This window comes from Melanaphis sacchari, unplaced genomic scaffold (genome assembly GCF_002803265.2).
Source record: "Melanaphis sacchari strain LSU unplaced genomic scaffold, SCAv2.0 Contig8_pilon_pilon, whole genome shotgun sequence".
NCBI classification, from domain to species: Eukaryota; Metazoa; Arthropoda; class Insecta; order Hemiptera; family Aphididae; genus Melanaphis; species Melanaphis sacchari.
This window is the reverse complement of record NW_020271635.1, coordinates 1786097-1809857: the sequence shown is the minus strand read 5'-3', so window position 1 is coordinate 1809857 and position 23761 is coordinate 1786097. Positions and strand designations below refer to the sequence as shown.

Below are 23761 nucleotides of genomic sequence, written 5' to 3'. Positions count from 1 at the left end.
AAATGTTTTGTGTCAATTACCATTAGTGTTAAAAATATTTATATAATCATAAAAAATAAAAAATATGCATAATTAATTGCATTTAATATTTATTAAAAATATGTCAATACTTATAAAAATATATATATATAACAATAATTTAACAATAATAGAATAGAATAATTATTAAAAATAAAATAAATGTCTTAAAATATCACAATTATTGTATTTGTTTTTTTTTTTTTTTTATCATACTACAATATTACATATATGGTTTATAGTTAGTTTGAATCACTTGATTTTAATTTTTTTAATATTTTTAAATTTAATTTAATACACTAGTTCTTTAAACAATACTTAAGCATTTAAGTATTTATTGTGTTGTCTTTATTGAGACTGATTATTTTTCTTCCAAAACATTGTTTGTTTAGCTATATTCGATGATTGAAACATTTTAACCATTTTAGGTTTCAAGTCTTGAGTTACACTGCTACCACTAATGTTATATAAAAACAAGTGAATTAATAAATTGTGTAAATATGAATCAGATAATTGAAAATAGAATTACGTTTCAGATTGTGATGGTAATCTTGACTCAGCTTCTTTGATTAACATAGTTGACAATTCTTTTTGAGACAAATTATTTATGTTACAGAGTTCTTCTAAACACCTACAAAATATTATATTACAATTTAAAATTAAAAAAAATAGTTAATACTTAATACTAAAAAGACAACAATAAAATTACCTTAAACTTGGCAAAAGAGATGACATAATTGCACTTGGAGATAAAGTACATTCATATAGAACTGTACTGAATGCATCCAATAATACACGAGTTAATTCTATTTTTTTGGTAATGTCTGATGTTCTTACAGCTACACCAGAGTACATATTTAACTGCACCATCATTACTAAAAAAATTAATTTAAATTAAATTTCATAGTGAACATTACATTTTATTATTATTTACCATCTTCTCTGTAAACTTGATCTGACTTGGGAGCCAATTTTCCAAAAACTGTTATGAGTTTAGTTGCAAATACTATGCTATCGCTTAACGTCCGATCGTCCATTAGACTTTTCATTTGAAAACGACATTTTTCAATAGTATCCTTGTTATTTGTTGACATCATCAATTGACCAATAACTGGAACTAAGGCTATTTTGACATCACTGAAATAATATAAATGCAATTAAATTCAATACATTTTTAAATAATAATTAAGTTAGTAAACAAACCAATTAGAATCGTTTGAAAGTGTAATGAGTGCTGGCACAATTCGGTTAGTTATATTTATGTCAGACAAGTATGGCATGACAGACGATAATAGTTCAGTCACCGCAAGACGAACTACTTCTTTTTGACTAATTACTCCTATGAAAATAGTAAATTAATATTGTTTTTACATAATATTTCAATTACTATACCTTCCCAGAGAGATGATAATATTAATTCATGTAAACGTTGATGGTTAAGTGCTAGCTGACTGACTGTAAAGTGCAATATACTGATGGGAACACCACACAATGGTAATGTACACACATATTTTTTTAAAGTTGTCTCCAGCTCGTGTTCTTCGCGCTAGAAAATATAACATTAAAACATAATACAAAATTAAAGTTAATAGTATTTTAACCTCTAACTCACCTCAATTGGAGCTAAAACTGAACACATATATATACATAGAAGAGCCATTGATGGTAATGCATTAGCAATTTTACCTAAAGATTTTTCAAGATCTTGAATTTTTTTTACAAATAATGGTTTAACCTGTTGGAAATATTTTTAAAAAGTTATTTAAAAAAAATATTTATTACTGTGTATTATGAAAAATAATAATAAGTCATACTTTGTTCTGTGTGAACTTGGAGCCAAATCCACAACAAAACGATTGAAATAATGCTAAGAGTGACTGCAAAAGTTTTTGATTTTCAATTGATACCAAAGACGAAGATTCTATTAAGCTGGGCAACCTAAATATCATATAAAAATTATTTATCATAAAGAAATTTATTTTAAGCACAAATCGCACATGCATTCAAAAAGCCACTGTAGTCTAGGCCACGTTATTTTATTGTCCTCAACAACAGCATCAAAAGTACACATCACTGTACCAATTGTATTATTTGGATCATTATAGAATATTTGTGGGTTACACAAACCTACACATATATCAGCAAAACCTGACCCTGAAACATTAAATATAGTATATTAAATAGTATCCAACAAATTATTATTAATCAAAAATAACATAATATTTATATTCTACTAACTCAGTTCTCCTCTAGGTGTATCTTCATTTCGCAACAATATACATTCAGGGGCAGATGCTACAAATAGCACTAAGTATGGAAGTATAGAATGGATAGCATTGACCATATAGCAGCAATTAGATTCTAAGAAGTCAGTTTTTTGTGATTTTTTTTGAGAATCAAGACTCTAAATAATATAAGCCATTCAACTAAGTAAAAAAATGTAAACTTAATAAAATATAAATTATTAACCTTAATTTGAGTTGTCAAAGAGTTCATTAATCGCAAGAAGCAGTTTGATTGTAAGCGGCCTTTGTCAAATGCCCACTTAGCTAAAACTGGTAACAAAACTCCAATTGTAATTTCAACTATATATTTTAAATTATCTTTAAGGCCAATAAAAAGAAGTTCTTCAATCTGCAAAATTGAACAAAATTGTTTATAATACATCAGTAAACAAGTACATTTTTGCTTAATATAATAAACAGAACATATTAGAATAACAATATAAATAAAAAACAAAATTAACACTAATTACTTGAGCATATTTGTCAGAATCAAAAATATAAACAGTATTGATAGCAATACTTTTAATAGTAGCTGCACGAACAGATTCATCAGTATCTTCAATCAACATTTGTTGCAATACAGAGAGTAAAGATTGCCTAGATTCACACTAAATATTTTGTTTTATATATAATATAATTTCATAAAAATAAAGATGATTAAACTATACATTAAAAACATACATTAATTAAAGGGCTAAACCATGAACAAGCCTCTGCAACTAATAATCTTTTCTCCACATATTTATCTGTTAACAAATGCCATAATTGAGGCAATAATTCTTTTTCAAAAAAATCACTATTTGAGTATTTTAGGAACCAAGATAAACCTAAAATAAAATAATTACTTGATTAAAAGTAAGTATAATTAATTATATGAATATAGTCAAAAATACCTCCTATAACTGAACTTCTTTCTTTTTTATTTGGTTTTTTTCTCATATTGAATAGAGAATGTAAGATTTTTTCTCTTTCTAATACATCTGGGTGAATATGCATCAAGAGAACACTTAAAATAATAAAATCCTAGTATTTAAAAATAATAAAAATAATTTTATTAATAAATCAATAAAAGTAAAAATGAATATATTACTTCTTGTTTTTCAGATTCTAAAATATTTTCATCATTTTGATTACGCAACCTTTGATTTTCAAGAATTCGTAGTATTGGATATAAATTCAATTCAACACCATCATCAGATAAAACATCCAAATCAACATCCAAATACATTAATGGTATTTGGTAATCAGGCCAACATTTATTAATTAACATATCACAAAAAGCTGATGGTTCACAATTTTTTAGATCTTTTTGTTTTTTATTTTTGCTTGGCCGTAACCACTTTTCTTTAGATATTCTAGGGGTTACATCAGATAAATCTTTAGTTGATTTAAGCCTGTTGAAATAAGAATAACTTTCATTGTATTAAATGACATAAAAATAAAAAAAAAGTATCAAATAATATTTACAATTGCAATTGAGAAAGAAGATTTTTGTTATCACTTTCTAATTGACAGATTATTTTTGTTAAATCACTGTAATCTCCATCTATCTATAAAATATTATGTATTAAATAAAATTTAAATAATATATTCAAAGACTAGAAAAATACCTGGGTAGCAATATTTGCACAATTGTGTTTTTCACTCTGACAGGAAACATCTGATTTCAAGTAGCTTTTAGCTCGATCTCTATATAAGGATAATAAATGAGGTGGTCTTGAAATATTTAGACCAACATCATCCCAAATTTCAAAATCCTAAAACCAGAATACAATCATATTATATTTAATACGTATCAAAGTAAAATTAAAATATATATTAGTATACAATAAAATTAGTATAATTTATTTATTTACTACATAAGTAAATTCTATTATGAGATATGACTTAACTGTAGCACTTCATTATAAATATTTAATTTTATTATCAATTCATTCACGTTTAAAATGATTTATTGTAAACTTTAAATAGATAAATTTAAAATAAAACACAAGTGAATAGATTATACTGAATAATAAAATAATTTACTTGATTTTCATTTTCATCTGCAAATGTAATAGATGTCAGTTTATAATTATGTTGCATTAAGTATTCATTTACTAAAAAATTGAGAACTCGCTGTTCATGTGGCTTAATTCTATCATCATATTGGGTAATTTTGGGATCTTCTCCAGCAAATTCTTCAGATTCTAATAAAAAAAATGGTCCAATTGATTAATGTACTTATTCAAATATCTTAATACATAAAAACAATTTTATTTAGACTTTTTTTTAATTTTTATTATTAAGTTGTTAAGTACTAAGTATGATCATACACATGAGATAACAATAAAATATGTTCATTTTGAAATTTAAAACAATATTACCTACAGCTGCCACAGTCAGATTTGTTCTGAGGGCATTTATTGTATCTTTGGCTTTGCGCAGTTCGAACTCAAGGATAGCTACTCGTTCATTGACCGTTTTATCGCCATCTTCCGAATACCTGGTCATCTCTAACGAGTCCAATGTAGCTTGACTAGACGAACGAGCTAAAAAAAAAAATGTTCAAAAACACTAAATAAAGATATATTTTGAACAAATTATATTATGTACAATAATGGCAGTAGAATGCTCTTATTCCAACCTTACTTACCCATACTCAGCGTAATACTGATATTGTCGTTTTGTGGGGATGAGTGTTCAAAGTTGCTGGGATTGGAAAAGAATTCTCGGAGTCCGGGTAACTCCTTTCCGGCTTCGACGAGTTCATAATGGAGTTCCAGGGCAGTGAGCAACAGACGGTCATCCAATAGTTTTTTGGCTATATCACCGTAGCTCGGACCTGTCGGCCCGTCCTCAGCCATCGTTCCTGAGATCCGTCGTGCACGCACAGATAGACAACAGACGAAAAACGACGTCGGGAAACTAGAAAACCGATGGCGACTAGAGGACGGGCATAATCGCAATGAGTAGAAATAGTAAGTTCTTTGAAGACTACTAATTTCAAAATAACCATAACATTAAACATAATAACGTTATCTAATCTATCTACGTGGTTAATTTTGATAACGTCAATGGATAGCGGTGGCAGCGGCTAATTGCGTTGGCTAGACTGTGACGTATTCTTCGCGGGTGAGGGGGGCGCGGTCGTCGGGCGCGGCGCGCGCCTGGTGCCCTGATCATTTGTCGTAATGCACTGGCCACACCGTATAAATTCCCATTGTAGTAATATTATAGTAATAATAATAATAATAATAATAATATATTATGACATTCGTGTACACGTTCCGGAATGTTGTGGAATGCGGATCGGGAGATTACGCCGTCGTCATCGACGACACGCTATCCACAACGACTGGTGGTAGTGGTAATGTCGACTGTTGACTGACGTCGGTGGTGGTGGTAGAACAGCAGCACTGAGCACGTCGTACACCGCACGGCGCACACGTCCCCAACGGGGCGGCTCACTAGTCAGTAGTGTTGTACCGTTGGTCGCGGGGTTTTTTGGTGCACGGTCGTCTCTTTCGGTAACAACAATTTTATTCAACTCGCGATTGTTGTTGTATCGAAGGCACGCGTATTCGTTTCCCTCCCACCATCACAAGATTGCCGTTAAGGCGTCGTCGCCCACGCAAACGATTTTTATTCTAATTCGCGTATATTCACACCATCGACATTATTACTGTTGTTCTTCTGACGCGATGACGGTATTCTAACGATCGTGTTTCCGTCTTCTATGTCCTCGGCGACGTCTGAATAAACGGTTCGAATTCGGTACGTGTTATTGTTCGTCTCTGTTCTGATGGCTTTTTACTGATCGTCCGGCAGTCAACCACCAACGACCCATCTCCTTCGTTGATTACTGATCATTACGGGCCTAGCCACCCGTGCCGTGTTAACCGTATCTTTGTGAACATGTCACCTGCCGATTGACCAGTGTCATGTTCCGTTGCATACCGATATTCAAGGGCTGCAACAGGCAGGTGGAGTGTGTGGACAAGCGACATAGCTCGTTGAATTCGGTACCAGAAGAGATACTTCGATATGCCAGAAGCCTGGAAGAGCTGTTGCTGGACGCCAACCACCTACGTGAACTGCCAAAAGTAAGTGAAATATAGTCAGTAATAACATCAATCACTGTATTTGATTATTTGCTGCCATCTAAATTCAGTCAGCAATCACGAGTCCCGAAATTCATGCCCAGAATAGTAAATAGATATCCATTAAATATTGATAGTCTTTAGTTATGGGTTTTTAAAGTAGCTCACTATTAAATAGTCAGCCAGTGATTTTCACTAGTAGACTGACAGGTGTATTCTATGCTGCAGGCATGTTCATTATCATAGCTATCTTTTTTTAAATTAATTCTGGCTGTTAAATATTTAACAATTAGCTTGTCATTTTAGCAAAAATTCTACAAACATTTGTAAAACAGATAAGTACTTTACCTACCTAATGTAATTATTAAACAATTAGGTGTAACTTAACAATATAGATTGAGACCCAAACTATTTTACCATTATAAAAAAGTATATTTTAGAACAAGGTAGGCATAAAATTATTTTCAACATTATTTGTTTTTACTGTTAAAATATTTTTTAAAGATTTCTATTGTTTTTTTTTAAATGAAAACTAATAATGTGTACCTAACAATAAAGATGACTAAATATCTTCACAAGTTATGTATATTGCATTCAAATTCTTTTTTAAAGTTTAATAGAAGTACTTCCTATGAACCCGTTCATATTCATTTATAATATTAAAAGTATTACATATACAATTGAAACAACACATGGCTTTATAACTTATACTTACATCATATTGTAAAATAAACAAACTGTGGCAAATGTTTATTAATGTATTAGGCTGTATTTTACTATGTGTCTTTGTAAAATACATCGTTTTTGTTTATTATTCTATTTTTAATTTAATATAAAATAATTCATGTATAAAGGCTTGATAACATATTTTACCTATACCATTAAAATTATTACTATGTAATTAAGTATCCTATTTTCGTTTTATATTTGTTTATATTTTTTATTTTTATAAAACTAAAACTGCATGTTGTTATTTTAAACAATTTTAGTATCCAATCCAGACTTATATCTCTAGTTACTAAAATTCATACCTAATTAATGATTTTATTAAATATTAGAAAACTTGAAAAAATTGTATACAATTTAATGTAAATAAAATACTGTTATCGTTTTGTTGCACTTTTTGCACTTATAACCTTGATAATAAATATTTTTGATTTCGAACAAAACTACTAGGTGTTATTTATGTTTTATATTCAATTCATCATCAATATGCTCACTCAGGAAAACAATTTAACACATGTCATTGACATTGACACAATTACTACCAATACTAGTTAGGTATCTATGAATTATGATGATAAAGTCATTTTTCTCAATATTTTTCTACTGATATTTCTAATGCACCACTAAAATACATTAGTATTGTTTAAATTGTTAATTGGTACTGCCTAATTTATCAGAAATAAAATAAAAAAATTCTTTATACTTTCAATCACTTATAAGATCAACCAATTGATTTTAAAATAATAATTACATTTATGCAACTTTCTAAATGATTTTTTTTTTTAGTACTTTTGTCAAAATGTTGGTATCATTAATAATTAATTATTCATTTAGTATATAATATATTTGGATAATATTTTCATTGTGTATATACTATATAGACACTTAATATCGATGTAAACCTTGTCATCAGTGGAATTCAATTACATTATTATACCTACTCATTTCTATATTCTATACATAATGATTAATGTTTATACCTAGAATCCCTAGTTGAATTTGATAAGTATTTCAACTCCTTTTCTAATATTGTCTACTTAATATGAAAGCACTATATTATAATACTTATAAAGTTTTTTTTTTTATTTAATTAAATGTTTTTTTCTATAAGTAATTACCTACATTTACTTTACTTATTTGTTTAAAATAATTAAGAGAATCAATAACGAAATGTAGTACACTAAAATTTTTTTTTTTTTACAAAATACAATATCATAATTGTCTGTAATGATTTTTGGTACAGTTATAATCTATAACTAGGGCCAACAATTATATGCATTTGCATATTTTTATTGGTTGGTCCAAAAAATAGCTAGTTTATACTAAAATTTGTTTCATAACCTAACGATGCTGTATACAAAATTTTATTTTGCATATTTTAGCATTTTTTAGTATTTTGTTTATTTTTGCAGCATATTTAGGATCTTAAAGACTCAGGAATCATAAAATATTAATTTGTTTCACTCATATAATATATATATACTTTATTATGGGCCTATGGGTAATTCAACTCATTTATAAAAATCTAATCTTAATCACTAATCATTAGGGTCAACAAATATATATTCGTATGCCATTATCTTACTTATCGGCTATTGTAGTCGTGGTTTTACACGTGCAGTGCGTTATTAAATCAATCATTTTAAAATACCGAAAGTGAAAACTTTTAACACTAGTCATGTTAATAGTTACATCTTTAAATTTGAAGAAAAAATATTTTCTTCGGATGGGAATATATTTTTTTGTTAATCCTTGGCAATAATTGTATTATAAAATACTGAATAATATATTAATATATAAAAAAAAAAAATCATTTGATTAAAAATATAAAATAACATTTTTTTTTTAGAGCATATTTTAAGGACATATTTTGGTAATTTTTAAGGCATAACTACATGCATATTTTATAGATTTTTAGGGCATATAATTGTTGGCCCTATTTATAACTATTTTTATTACTTATTTTTTTTTTTAACTGATATTTTCTTTTCATTATGTATTACTGTATTAGCTTTTAGGAAAATTGTATGTCTAAAATTTACTAAATATGATTTGTAACCATGAAAAAAAAAGTTATTTATAAGTTAAGTGATGGGGAGTGGGGTTTAAGAGTAAGTTATGAGAAACAAATATAAATTTCAATAGTAAGTATTAATAATAATAATAATAAAATAACAATTATTAAAAAGTTAAATGATAATCTGGGGAATTAAATAACATAAACAACAGTAAATTCTATAGCTACAATTGTATTAGTAACCATGGCAACTAGTAGGTAGAAAAACATTAGTATACCTAATTTCTAAGTATATTGTTTTGGCCTAAACTTAAACCCAAGTGATACCCACTAATCATTTTATTGACCTCCTTAATATATTGTTTTGTTTGGATACAATTAATTAAATTACCTACTATTAATTTTTAGTTTGTTGTAGGCACCAATTATGAAATGTTTAATTTGTTAGACTTTTAATTTTATACATTTACCATTTTCTTTAGGATTATAAATCTGAACACATTAAATAATTAAATTATTCAAAGATAATATTGGTTATATTTTATAAAACTTATTAGCATTATATTATAAGACAAGCAAAAAAAAAAAAAATCAGAACTGTAGCTAGCTAACTAACAAGAATTTTAATCAAAATTTAAATTTGTTTTTGTATAACTTTCATCCTACTAATATTTACGAATAAATAAAGCATATTATAAAAAATATTTGTTATGAATAAAATATTATCTCATGTAAAATTTGAACTAAAAAAAAAAAAATGTCATTGTGTTTGTTCTTAGTCTTCTACAATATAATTAAATATAGTACTATATTATTTATAGTGACAGCTCTAATCAAATGTTTGTTTAACATTGGTAAGTAATTATTTACAAATAGATATATTTATTCCAGTTATTCTGAACTAGGTATAATGAACAATAATTACAGGGTACTAATGTCTTTTAAAAAATAAAATAAATGAATTGGACATCATGACAAAAATATCTCTTATAACATCAAAGTTAAAGTTTTATCTATTGCAATTTCCCCTCCCAATAAGTATATATATATTTTTTTTTTAATTTTTGTATTATTATTATAACTATAATAATAATATATACCCAATACCTATACGAAACTATTTTTTTTTTTTAATTTGATGCAATATACTTTAAATTAAATAATTTCATTACCTAATATTAATAATCAGAACAATTTTAAATTTTATATTTAAATCTAATTTATTTGTAATAATTAAAATATTTTCTTATTTAAAATTATTTCTGTTATTATTAAACCAATAATTTTTAATTAAGTAATAATATATTATGATATAAATATCTTGATTAGGTATTTGATAAAAAAAAAAAATTACATATTGTAATTTTTGGTATTGGCTTATGAAAATTTGATTGTTCAAATAATATTTATTGTATTTATTAGACATTTATTATTTTAGCTTTTATTGCAAGCTCATAAAAAGTGTTTGTATATTAAGGTTTGCTATAAAATAGTTATGGTACTAAAAACTAAAAATAACTAAAAAAAGAATTATAATAATAATAGCAACAATAAAAAAATTTAACAGTTTTCCTAAATCCCACACAATATTCTAATTTATTTTTTAAATGATAAACTATGCAAAAATTAGTTCTTTTCTTCTATGTGTGTAATAAGTAAGATAATAAGGCCCTTAAATATGGTATTATGTGTATTTGATAACAATAAAAACTTATTATTAAAGATGTAGATATAATGTAACCTGTCCAGTATTGATCCAAGGCCATTTACAAAATTACATCATTCTCCATAGATAACTCATGTGTCATTTAATGACCTTACTTTAACTAACGTAATTTATTTTTACATAATTTTTGAATATGTTTATTAATAATTAAATTTTATCACTAGTTTACATTATACACAAATTATTATTGATACCATTAAAAATGTACCTACTTATTATTACTCATATAAATTTATTATTAACTTTTTTAAATAAATACTAACACTGAATAGTAATTATAACTTATTTAGATTCTGTAGATATTTGTGTTAAAATAGAATACAGTAAATAGTTACTTAACCACTCATAGAAATAAATACATAAACATCATCAATATAACTAAATTATATTGATTAATCAATTTATAGTTGGAATTAATTAATATTTATTTATTAGTCTTAAAAAGTTAGTTTCACAATATTTTTGTTTTACAGAACTTCTTCAGACTTCAAAGGTTACGGAAGCTTGGGCTAAGTGACAATGAAATACACCGTTTACCACCAGAAATACAATATTTTGAAAATTTAGTAGAATTAGATGTTTCAAGAAATGGTAATTATAATTTTTATTTTACATTATAATATAATTAAGTACATATTTAGAAAAAATTAAAATGTAGTACCTATTTAAAGTTTATCTACTTTTCATACAGTGGTGTAACCAGGGGGTGGTTGGTTGTTGTAAATACCCCCTCCCACTAATTTTTATTTAATTATTCAATAAATTAGTGATCAAAACAAGAAAACTACGGTTAATGTAATGACATTAACCATAATGTGAAGTTCAAATACTTTTGACTTTGAATGTTTAAAATAAAATACAATGAAATAAAAAATATATTTTATGTATAACCTATTGTATATAAATAAACCTTAAACCCTCCTCCAATTGAAAAATTCTGACTTTACCACTGTTTTCATATATATTTTTTGATTAGGTATTGAATACATTTTCAGTTAATATAAATTCTATAAAAATTATTACTTGGTATTTTAACTATAATAACTGAGCGTAAACATTATTTAATAAAAAACTTAATTTTCTTTGTAAAATTATTAATTATTTATTTTTAACACTTCAGTTCTTTAGCAATTTTTATTAGTTTGTAATGCTGCTCATTTGTAAATACTAATTAGTAATTACTGTTGTTTTTTGTTTGGTGGTATTTAATGATGATTATGGGTAATCATATAATTATTATTTATCGCTTCTAAGGAAATTTAAGCTAAAATTATTTGAGCTAATTTTCTTTTCTTTTTACAAGATATTTAGTGGTAAGCAATTCTTATTACTTTATGCACTGTTCTGATTTTATAAATTTTAATAAATTGTTCATACAAGCAATAATAATCATTTAATATATTTTACTACTTAATAAAAAACATGTGTCCATTGGTATAGCAAGATGAAAATAAAATATTTCATCGCAAATTGTAATACAAAATTAATTGGTTAGTAAATACTAATGTATTTAAACATATATAAAATCAACATTATATGCAATTAACTATAATTATTTATACTTCAACATTAATAGTTATATTTATGTTATATTTTATTTTTATTTTGAAACTCACGATTCCAAGTATTTATCATTTTTATTTTAAATTAAAAGTATTTTTTTATGATAGTAAATAATACCTACCAATAGTTTAGGTTAGTCATTTTATATTTTGTTGTTTGTCTTACGTGACATTTTCAGAGTTGAATTTTTTTACTTCTATAATGTGACTAGTCTAGTTTAAATTTAATTAATCCACATACAGACATAAATTTTACGTTATTTAACTATTTTTTAAAATATTTAAATAGATCAATTAAAACCTTGGACAGAAGTGTTACTGCTTACAATTGTGGAAGTATGAACTATATTTGTCAGGCAAAATAAAATAAATGTTTTTCTGTGTAGCCCTAAAATAATAACTGACTAGTGAATTATTGTTTATTTTGAATTATTTAATGTCAAAAATTAAATGGGGTCAGAGTATTTTCACTATGTTAAATGCAGTTCTAATATAATAATAAAATGCAATGCAGAAATATACATTAAATGTTTTTACTTCACTTCATTCATGTGTGTGTAAACGATTAGAATGTTTCCTCCCACCATTCTCATGTGAATCCATGCATACATCCTTCTATCCTAGTCATGTCATCTAATAGTATGTATAGGTCCTGATTAAAACATGTAGTGCTTCAGGTTATTTGCCCTTGTATATTTTGTAAACTAAACTCAGTAAATTCAACTTAATTATGTTTTTGCATCTATATAAGATAATATGGTATATAAAAATAAATAATAATTATTTGTTGTATTTTTTTTTTTTTTTTTGAACGTGGTCATTTTAACAACATTTTGATATTGTTGACTGCGAACTGTTGTATAATAATTTGTTGTCATAAGTTACTGGTAAAATTAAATAAATATACTATAAATTCGTATACAATAGTCAAAATACGTGTCAATGTAAAATAGCTGTTTAGAGTAAACATTTTGATTTTAATTACTACTTAACATATTCAAAACAATTCTTATGTATTTAAAATAATACATTTCGAATTACAGCAAGTTGAAATATGACACAGGTTACCGATCAACAGTTACTAGTTGGTTCATAATACATATTATATAGTTATAATAATAATAAGTATGAAAACAACAAATATTAACTAACATATCAAAATTGCGTCGACAGTATATTACATGCCATAAAATAGAAACCATACACCGTTTATACCCGCGTTACTCTGACTATTCCATAGTGATGTGACGACGTAGTCGATGTACTGTATGTAGTGTGTTCTATACTAGAATAATCGGATAAATAAAAAGTATCCCATATTAAATGATTCGTTATTTGGTGAAAATATAATTTAATTTACCGCACCCCATTTTTATATTATCTTTTAATGGTTGCGAAATGTGTTTGAAGAAAGTAATTATTATAAAATACGTAAATGTGTTAAACTTAATAAATTATATAATATAGTTAGTTATGTACCCAACACTTAATTTTCTACTATTTACTAAATAACTGTATATTTTTTTAAGTATACATTATTGCAGACTTGTTAAACTTTAACCAGCTTTAAAGTGTCTACTCAGTCTATTACCATGTAGTTAGCGCCGTTAGTAGATTTTCAATAACTTATTTAGAAAGTTAAACGATAATCAATAGGACTTTATTATTCCATAATTAATTCAATCAACCTCCTCAAAAACGCTATCAATTTTAAAGAATTAACTTTATAATTTTTTATTAAAATATCCTAGCCTCCTTGAAACTTTGATCTTAGTTACATTTATTTTAACTTATTTTGTTTGTCCTATTCTCTGCATAACCAATTTAGATTCCATGGAACACCCCCAATCAATATTATATTATAACTATAAGAGACTATATACCGTAATTTCTAAGTATACAAGATTCACCACAAACAAATCTATTAGCACATGCCATATATTTTGAAGGACGCTGTTTATAAACGTTCTTAATTGCTAAATAAAATAATAAATTATCTTTTCTTCCTAATAACTGGTTTTGCTTGACAGATGACCACTATTCTTTGATACGGGAAACTGAATACTCGACACCCCTCAAAATACAAATTAACAAACAGGACCTTCATAGTTCAGTATATGAAATAATATGATATACGAAATTGTCCATAATTAATACTTTAAAGGAGATTTATAAACTAAAAATTAAAATTTCCAAAACGTGCAAATTTAATATTAAACAATTAATTTAGTTATTAGAATTAGGTTTCCACCAAACATTTGTTTCACTTTTATAATTTTATGAATTATATTTCCCAGTCGTTACACATTCCATTGAGCAACTGCTTTAGTCAAATTTTAGGGCAGGGGTGCTTTAATTAAAAGCAAACAAATTTACATAACACCTCTGGCTCCCTTATCAATATTTTAAATAGATTCCATCATTAGAAATATTACCTATATGACAATACATAGATATTATTTGATATCACAACTTGTCCGTCGATGTGTCATCGCACTGCACAATAATTAACGGTGGCATCTCTGAAATAATTTATTATTTATAAAATCTGACAACTTTTCGAGAATTCAATCAACGGACACTGTATTCTTTTATAACTGACTAATAGAAAATATCCCAGTTACCCACTCGTGAGTTACGTAAACCTTATGAGTTATGAATGGCAATCGCCTTGACCATGGTAAAAATTTGTTGACCTTGGTCCACATTGTGTAAGAAGCGTACTCGTAAGATAGGTAGTTGTCGTGGTAGTTTTTATCATCAGTCTGAGGAAAATGCGATCTTCGTCGGCTTTTTTCTCTCTATCCGTCGTATTTCGTTTGATTTTCACATTATCGTTCACGAAATAAATCAATACAAATATAAATTTAGTGGTTTGCAATACGGCAAAATACCTGTGAAACGACTCCTGTGTATTAAATTTGTGAGCACCCGTCATTTCCGGTCCGACGAAACACGTTTCCCTAGGATTGTAAAACCTGAGGGCGGTGCCGTCAAGGTACATCGCACATCGTGTCGCCCATTTGCGTAAAGATAAACGGATAGAATAGCGTCCATATACGACCGTTATTAGTGTAATGTATAGACTACCTATTTATATACAATATACATAATATTATTATGTATATTTTAAATATTTTTAATCCGCATTCCGTCATTTATTTTTCTGACGAATCAATCAAACTAGTGATACAAATTATTCTGAGAACATATTGGAATTTATCATAATAAAGTACTTGAGATTGACTTTTAATTTTTTTAATTATTTTGCTGGAATTCTTATGGTGTAGTTTATTGAGGTCAGTTATAAATTTTAGTTGTTCAAGTTCTTATTTTGTTATTATTTATCATTTCTTACAAATTTATTCTGCACTCGAATGAATCATCTAACTATCTATTTATTATATTTAATTTTTAAATATATTAAAAACATTATTTTCGTAGTATGAAAATATGGCACGTTTAGATGTAAATCTACTTTATTTTAAATAAAGTTAATAGGAACTCATCAATTATTTGATCTTCAAAGAACTTAATTTAATAAATCATTAATAATAAATTTGGCCTACTTATATTTTTTTACAAATGATTTGTACTTAACATTTAAAAAAAATAATTAATAAACATTCAAAACCTAAACAAATATTTACACATATTTTAGGTGAGTAATTTATACACTAAATGTTATTATTACAATGATAAAAACTTCAAAAGTAATAATTTATATGTGAACACTAAAGTACCCAACTAATAAATTTGTTTTCTATTAAATAAGTACGTTGTTTGAAAGAATAAAACTATTATTTATTTATTTTTAATGAATAAAATTTATTCTTAAAATTAAGGCTATATTATGTATACTAATATATTATTGTATTATTAATTAATCTTATATGATTCTATGATAAAATAATATTTTTTTTTCTTTAACGTTCTATTCAAAAACTGGATCGTAAGAAGATAATATAAATAATAACAATCGATTTATCCGATGTCCTCGGGCTCAGAGTGTATATTATTCATTTGATTGGTAATTCAAGTAGACCGGCTGTACTTATCCAGCAGCATACTTCACTCATCCTTGTCAGTGGCTGAAAACTGGTTTTAGTTATTATGTACTGTACAGTAGGCTCCAGCTTAAGGGTCAATCACCTGCTTTACCTGTATAATAATAAGGTTGTTGGCAAATAAAAGTATAAAATAAAATCATTTTATTGTTTGGCGTCAGATGACACTTTTGTGCCATCATGTTCGTCCATGTTCGAAATTGTATTATTTATTTATGTTGACTAGACTCTGGCAGGTTAGCATAAAGTTTAATCTATAAATATATTTATAGAACTATGGTATTTAAATAACTTTGATTTATCATATTATTTTAAAAGTATAATTATAAAAAAATTGCTTATATTATGCATATTTGTTTTAAACAAACCTTGTGTTAGTTAAAGGATCTAGAAAAATTGAATTTTCCTGAAGAAAATATACATAAAAAGTAAAATCCGTAAATTAATTGTAATTTCTAAAAGTTTCTATTCTAAATTAGTAGATTATGTTTATTTTCAACCTATTTGTATATACGAGTATTATACATCATTATTACTAATGTATTTAGTTCTGTATCATTCAACATTCTGTAATCAAAATTAAAAACGGCGATAAGTACCTTCGCATTAAATATAATAATATTCATTAAATCAATTTTAATAGTATTTTAACAGCTTTAAAAATCTACTTATAGTTTCTATTTTATACTTAGTGGGGGTAATGAAACGCACTAAGTGACAACCCAGTATCAATGTAGCCTTAATGCTTCTTCTTTCGAGGTAAATAATTGTTAGAAATAAAGGTACGCAAGTGAGTACCGCTTTGGCTGTATATTAAGCGTCGAGTAAGTCATTATTATGGGTGTGTTAAATTTGAATTCAATGATATGTCGTTGTTCAAAAATAAGTTTTTAAGCAGAGATGATTTATCACCTATATCATTAAATATATTTTATGATATGATTTTAATATGGCTATTTAAGTAATTTATTTTACTTTTAGTATTATAGTAGTTAAATAAAAAAAAAAATAAAAAAATATTGCACTTGTTATGATAATTAAAATATTTAATTATTATAATAATATATTATATTACTCAAAAGTCAAAATGTATTAACATCTTACTGTAAATATTGTAAAACAGTAAAAATAGATTCATAGTATAAAAAGATAATATTTTAAAATAAATTAAAAATATTGTCATTGCATTGTGTATGGTGAAATTTATAATAAATTAATATATGTTAAAGTTTCAAGTTCATACGATTAATGTTTACGAATATTTTTTATCAACAAAAATAAAGAATTTAAAAATTTGTCATGCCTATAAATAGCTCAAAAATAATTTAAAAAATATGTAAAATTTATCATCATATAGGTAGTAAGAATAATAACTTAAAAAATTGTTTGAGGAGTAATAATTATTTTACGGGTAAATATCGAATGTTGTAAAAATGTTAACTTGAAATGCTCATAAAAAATTAATTCAGCTTTCTAGTAGAGGTTTTTTCAAACTTAATTAAAATCATGAATTAAATTTTCTATTCATAGGTATAAAAACATAATATTTTATACATTTCTATCTACAAAATCATTTACTAATTTTCATAATTTTGTTAAAATTCTAACCTTAAAAAATTATCAAAAAAAAAATATTTTTTTTTATTATTTAACTATAGATTTTTATTATTTTTTAATTGAAAAATTAACTTATGAAGAAATTTGTATATTATATTTTCAAGATTTTCTACCCATTAATTAATTTTTAATCGATATTTATAAAAAAAAATTTTTTATTGTAAATAAGAAGGTTAATATAAGTATTTGATGAAAATTCCAAATTTTTGCCCTTATTCGTTCTCGAGTTCCACTAAAAAAATCGATTTTTATCAAAAATTAGATTTACGTAAAAATTCTTGTTAAATTTATTATTTGTGTTTCCTGTATATGAAAAAAATACTATGAATTTTTAATTTTAACCTTTCTAAATTATAAACTAGATCCAATTTACTATCCAAAATCTCCTTCAAAGTTGAAAATTAAAACATATTATTGATTGATTATCGAGTACTCATACACTCTTACGCACAAAAAAAAAAAAAAAAAAAAAAACAGATCATTGTAAAAATCAATACATTCATTGCTCTGTTAAAAAATCAAAAAATAATTAAATAACCATAATAAGCTCATGATAAACAATTGGCGTTCTAATTATTATTAGTATAAATTTATTAAATAATTCTAATGAAATAAGCAACTAATGTTGTAAGTACCAATGATATTAATTCATACTTATTTTGTAATATGACTATTATTATTATTACTTAATTTGGACTTTAAACTCTGCTCTTGGAATTACACAACCCTACAAAGATTTTTTTATATCAAAGTGTATGTTCAAATACTTTTTGAAAAGTATTTAGAATACTGGACATTTCTAACATTGTTCAGTTTGTACACATTATGTTATTTATTATGGATTTTATGTAGGACTGTTTCAAAATTAAATTATACACCCATAAAAACTCTAATATATTAATAAATTTAAAAAATAAAATCTGTGATGAAAGTGTTTATGTACCCTTGGAAAAAACTGAAAAAATATTCCTCATATAATAGAAAATTATAAGAAAAACTTATGATATTTGAAACTCAGTATTAAGGAAGTATTTTTAATACAATTAATATACTTATTTAAATTTATTAATAAACAATTTTCATTAATTTAGTAGTAATATAATAATTTATTTAACTTTTGAAAATCAGTTGTTTCATTACCTCACTTTAGCACTATTACACAGTAATGATAATTCTAGTTACACGATCCTTTTTAGACCAATTCCCTGATTAACCTATAACCCATTTCTGTCAAATATTGTTAAGAACTATTTAACAGTGTTTAAATTATGTAATAGTTATACTAAAATACTAATATTAATTGTTAATCATTATTCATTATAATATCATAATTAACAAAATAAATAATAGTTGAAAAAAATCATTTTATTATATTATATACATACCTATTTATATAATTATAGAAATTTATTCTTATTAAGAAACTTTATTAATTAGTACATATTATATCACCTAAAATCATTTATAATCTTAACCTTGAGATGTTAAAACTTTCCTAAACATTTTCACTAAAAGATTTATTACTTAGTATTGATTATAGCTAGTTTTCTAACCTTTTTTTTCTTAGTTAATAAAAAAAAAATAAATAACTATAACTTTTAATATTATTTAATAAATATATTTTTTCTAAATTCTAGAATGATTTTAAACATTATATCTCCTCTATTCGTGATTGAAAAATTATAATTTAATTTTATGATACAAATAATCATAAGTATATATTTATAGTAAAACTATAAAATATTGAATAATATTATCTTGCAGATTAAGTACCTATGTGTTGAAGTATATACTTAGTAGCAAATTATATTTATTAATTATTAATGTTTTAATATTTTTTTTTTAGATATACCTGATATACCAGATGAAATTAGAAGTCTAAGATTACTGCAAGTTGCAGACTTTAGTAGTAACCCTATTCCTAAGTAAGTTTAATAAGTACTTTAGATAATATCCTATTAATTTATTACTATTGTTCTTATTATTTTTGAATTGTTATAGATTACCATCTGGATTCTCACAATTACATAATCTTACTACATTAGGACTTAATGATATGTCATTAAGTAATCTACCTGCAGATTTTGGGCTGTAAGTTTATTTTATCATCATTGTAGGATAAATTATTAGCATTCATCAAACCATTTTTCTATTAATGTAAATATCATGTATTTCACATTCTACTGACATACATATCTTTGTTTTTAATTGTCAATTAACCCATTAATGAACCTTTAATAAAAAAAAATAATTTGTACTTAATAATTTAATTAAAACCATAATATAATTATTTAATAAATTATCACATTTTTCCAAATGTTTTATTTTTTTATTTTATATATTCAATCCAAACTATAAACCAGATAAATTTAAGATAAATGATAAACTATTAAGTAAATAACGTTTTACATTATTTTGTTATTGCAGAATTATATTTTTGTATTACAAAGCCTAGATAATTATTTAAATATACTTCTAACAAATTATTATTAATAGTCTTTTACTTAACTATATTTATGAATTCTAAACATGAATAATAAATATAATTATCACAACTAAAAAACATTATTATAATATTATAATAAGTATATTATAATAAGTATATTATACTACTTAATTTATTATTATGATAAACCTACTTTTCATATCTAACAATTATTTTCTCTAATTTTCAATTAGTATTAAAAATCTGAAAAAAATTCTTAATAAAATTATCAAAAATGTAATTAACTTCTAATTCTATAGCAATTGAATGCTAATAAACCTAACTTTAAAATAGCTAATCCCTTATTTTTTAATTTTCATATATATTGTATAAATTAAATTCTTATTTTTATTTATGATTTAATATGTTTATATTGTTTTATATAATCATAAAATTGATTTTTTTTTTTTTATCTTAAAGGTTAACAAACTTAAAATCATTAGAGCTGCGAGAGAATCTTTTAACATCCTTACCATTATCATTATCACAATTAACACGTTTAGAGCGATTAGATTTGGGGGATAATGAAATAGATCATCTGGTGAGTAAATTTATTAACTATTTTATGATTGTATATAATTGATAAAAAAAAACTAATATTTTAAGTTTATATTAATCATTCATTTTAGCCATATCACATTGGTAATCTTCCAGTTCTCCAAGAACTTTGGCTGGATCATAATCATTTACAACATTTGCCTGCAGTAATTATTATAATTTATAAAAATTATTATTTTTTTAAATTTAACATATAATAATACTCATTATCTTTTATAAAGGAAATAGGAAATCTTAAGCAGTTAGCTTGTTTAGATGTATCTGAAAATCGTTTAGAAGACATTCCAGAAGAAATTGGTGGTCTAGAAAACCTAACCGATCTGCATTTATCTCAAAATGTAATAGAGACCCTTCCAAATGGCATTGGTGAACTCACTCGTTTAATGATATTAAAAGTTGACCTAAATAGATTAACTATGTTAAATGATCGTATCGGATGGTAAGTAGTTTTATAAGTAATTTTTATATTTTTATATAAATACTTTATTTTAAGATTATGTCCTCTATTAATTAATTCATGGATATGTTTTAATAAAATACAATATGATTATGATTATTTTACCTGACTTAATATTATTGAGAGTTTATCTATAATTTTATTTTTCATGTTTTATTTCAGTTGTGAAAATCTTCAAGAACTTATACTAACAGAAAACTTTCTGGTTGAATTACCAGCAACAATTGGAAGACTTGTTAACTTAACAAATCTTAATGTAGATCGAAATAGCCTCCATTGTCTACCAACTGAAATTGGTAAGTTAATTTAATAAATATTTTTATTTTATTTGTATACACAATCATTTAAAACAGTAGTTACTTCTAAAAATTTCTTAGAAATTATAATTAGATGACGCATTAATTTCCAGAAACTTTAAATTTGAATATTTTAAAGTTTTGTGTTTGTTTTGATATAGTTAAATTGTATAAAACCAAATTTATTTTTTGTTTAAGCAATCAAGTATATTAAACAATTTAATTATTATTTTAAAAGTTGAATTTACAGTATTTCTAAAATATTATTTTAGTATTTTTTTTTTTTTTTTCAAAATGTTATACAAAGGTTATAATATAATTTTTATATCATAAATTATGTCAATAACATATAAAATATCAATTGTACATTATTTTACTTAAAGAATTATATTAAAGTATTTTATTATTTTTGTGTATACAAATATTTATAAAATATAATTAATGTAATTCAGTTTTTAGTTTTTTACTAATTGTAAAAATTGTCTTAAATAAAACACTTAAATGTCGTTAATAGTATTGTTACACATAGTTAAACATTGTTCTAGGTAATTTATCTCAATTGGGTATTCTATCTCTGAGAGATAATAAATTACAATATCTTCCTAATGAAGTTGGAAATTGTGTTGAATTACATGTACTAGATGTTTCTGGAAATAAGTAATATAAACAATAATATTTTTAATCAATTATTTAAAGTAAAATATAATTGTTTTATTTTTTAGTTTACAATATTTGCCATTTTCTTTGGCCAGCCTCAATTTAAAGGCAGTTTGGCTATCAAAAAACCAAGCTCAACCTATGCTCAATTTTCAGACAGATGAAGATGAAAAAACTGGAGAACAAGTTCTTACTTGTTTTTTGTTGCCTCAACTTGAAATTAGAGGAGAAGCAAATGGTAAATTTGTTTTTTAACACAATAAAATTTGCTTGAAACTTTGCATGCATTTTTAATTACATGAATATTAAAAAAACATTGCAAATTTGTATTCTTATTTTATCACTTTAATATTTCTTTTTTAAATAAGTAATAATGTAATAATATAAAAATGTAAAAATCAGTAAAAAAAAAAATAGGCATTAATTGTATAGCTATTTAAAGTCTTAAAATAGGTATAATGTTTTTGAATTTTTCAATCAAAACAATCATAGTATTTGTATTTAATTTTTTTTGATCTATTTTTCACGTAGCTCTATTTGTTAGATTCTCTTTAGTCACAAAGTTTATAAAAAAAATTGCAATTAGGGTAATAATTTCATAATATCTATGTAATGCTACTATCTACACATACTTAAGTCTATATTATAATCTAAGCACATTCTATGCTTACTATATCTGCGCGCATGGCATGCACATTCTTTGTAGGCTTGATCACTGGTGACTATGACCAAACGTTGTGCTCGCCACCAGATGAAGAGCCAACCAGTGAAGCAGACGAAAATGAATGGGAAAACAAGGCAAATTCCAGAACAACATCCGTTCAGTTCACTGGTGATATCAAGACTGAACCCAATACAAATGTATGTTAATAATAGTAATTTATTTAGTATTTTAAATTACACAAAAATATTAATATATTAATAATAGACTTTAATTATAGGATTATAGAAAACTTAATGGAATTTGTTGATGCTAGATAGATTAACTAAAATATTATAATTTTGACTTATTAAAAAATACCCACATTCTACATAGTTTATTGTTTCCACTTTAAATTATCAAAAATAATAATAATAAATGTTTAAGGTACTATAGAAAGTATTTTTATCATTAAATTTAATAATCGATTATTTCACTTTAATATTAAAAACAAAGTAAAAACAATTTTTTTTAATGTTAAGTTGTTCATAGTATGTGTTGATAAAGA

At 24.8% G+C, this 23761-nt stretch overlaps 2 protein-coding genes across 6 annotated transcripts in view; one reads left to right on the top strand and one right to left on the bottom strand.

The window, feature by feature from the left end:
• Positions 1-218: 218 nt before the first annotated feature.
• Positions 219-5323, bottom strand: LOC112602782 (lisH domain and HEAT repeat-containing protein KIAA1468 homolog). The gene is made up of 20 exons (XM_025351107.1): positions 4939-5323; positions 4670-4834; positions 4332-4492; positions 3914-4060; positions 3771-3853; positions 3394-3697; positions 3197-3326; positions 2985-3130; positions 2774-2911; positions 2488-2652; positions 2257-2422; positions 2016-2172; positions 1833-1956; positions 1631-1753; positions 1411-1564; positions 1222-1357; positions 953-1155; positions 728-893; positions 548-649; positions 219-475 (listed from the first exon to the last, which is right to left on the bottom strand). The coding sequence occupies exons 1-20, from the start codon at positions 5147-5149 to the stop codon at positions 367-369; spliced, it is 3090 nt and encodes a 1029-aa protein (XP_025206892.1). The 5' UTR covers positions 5150-5323; the 3' UTR covers positions 219-366.
• Positions 5324-6226: 903 nt separating this feature from the next.
• The window catches only part of LOC112602781 (protein lap4), a 31093-nt gene continuing 13558 nt past the window's right edge, over positions 6227-23761 (top strand). For 4 of the 5 annotated variants that reach the window (XM_025351102.1, XM_025351105.1, XM_025351104.1 and 1 more), the window contains exons 1-11: positions 6227-6388; positions 11328-11445; positions 19947-20025; positions 20102-20191; positions 21006-21126; positions 21215-21289; positions 21365-21582; positions 21763-21896; positions 22442-22553; positions 22619-22791; positions 23260-23414. In XM_025351102.1, coding sequence (XP_025206887.1) covers positions 6227-6388; positions 11328-11445; positions 19947-20025; positions 20102-20191; positions 21006-21126; positions 21215-21289; positions 21365-21582; positions 21763-21896; positions 22442-22553; positions 22619-22791; positions 23260-23414 — 1437 coding nt within the window. The remainder of the gene's footprint in view (positions 6389-11327; positions 11446-19946; positions 20026-20101; positions 20192-21005; positions 21127-21214; positions 21290-21364; positions 21583-21762; positions 21897-22441; positions 22554-22618; positions 22792-23259; positions 23415-23761) is intronic. The other variant, XM_025351103.1, reaches the window with a different exon arrangement.

Excerpts from the sequence above, each read along its gene's own strand:
- LOC112602782 (XM_025351107.1), bottom strand. The coding sequence starts at position 5,149 with ATGGCTGAGGACGGGCCGACAGGTCCGAGCTACGGTGATATAGCCAAA. Across the intron at positions 1,156-1,221 it reads CTTTCAAACGATTCTAATTG|TGATGTCAAAATAGCCTTAG; the intron begins GTTTGTTTACTA and ends ATATTATTTCAG. Across the intron at positions 894-952 it reads TCAAGTTTACAGAGAAGATG|TAATGATGGTGCAGTTAAAT; the intron begins GTAAATAATAAT and ends TAATTTTTTTAG.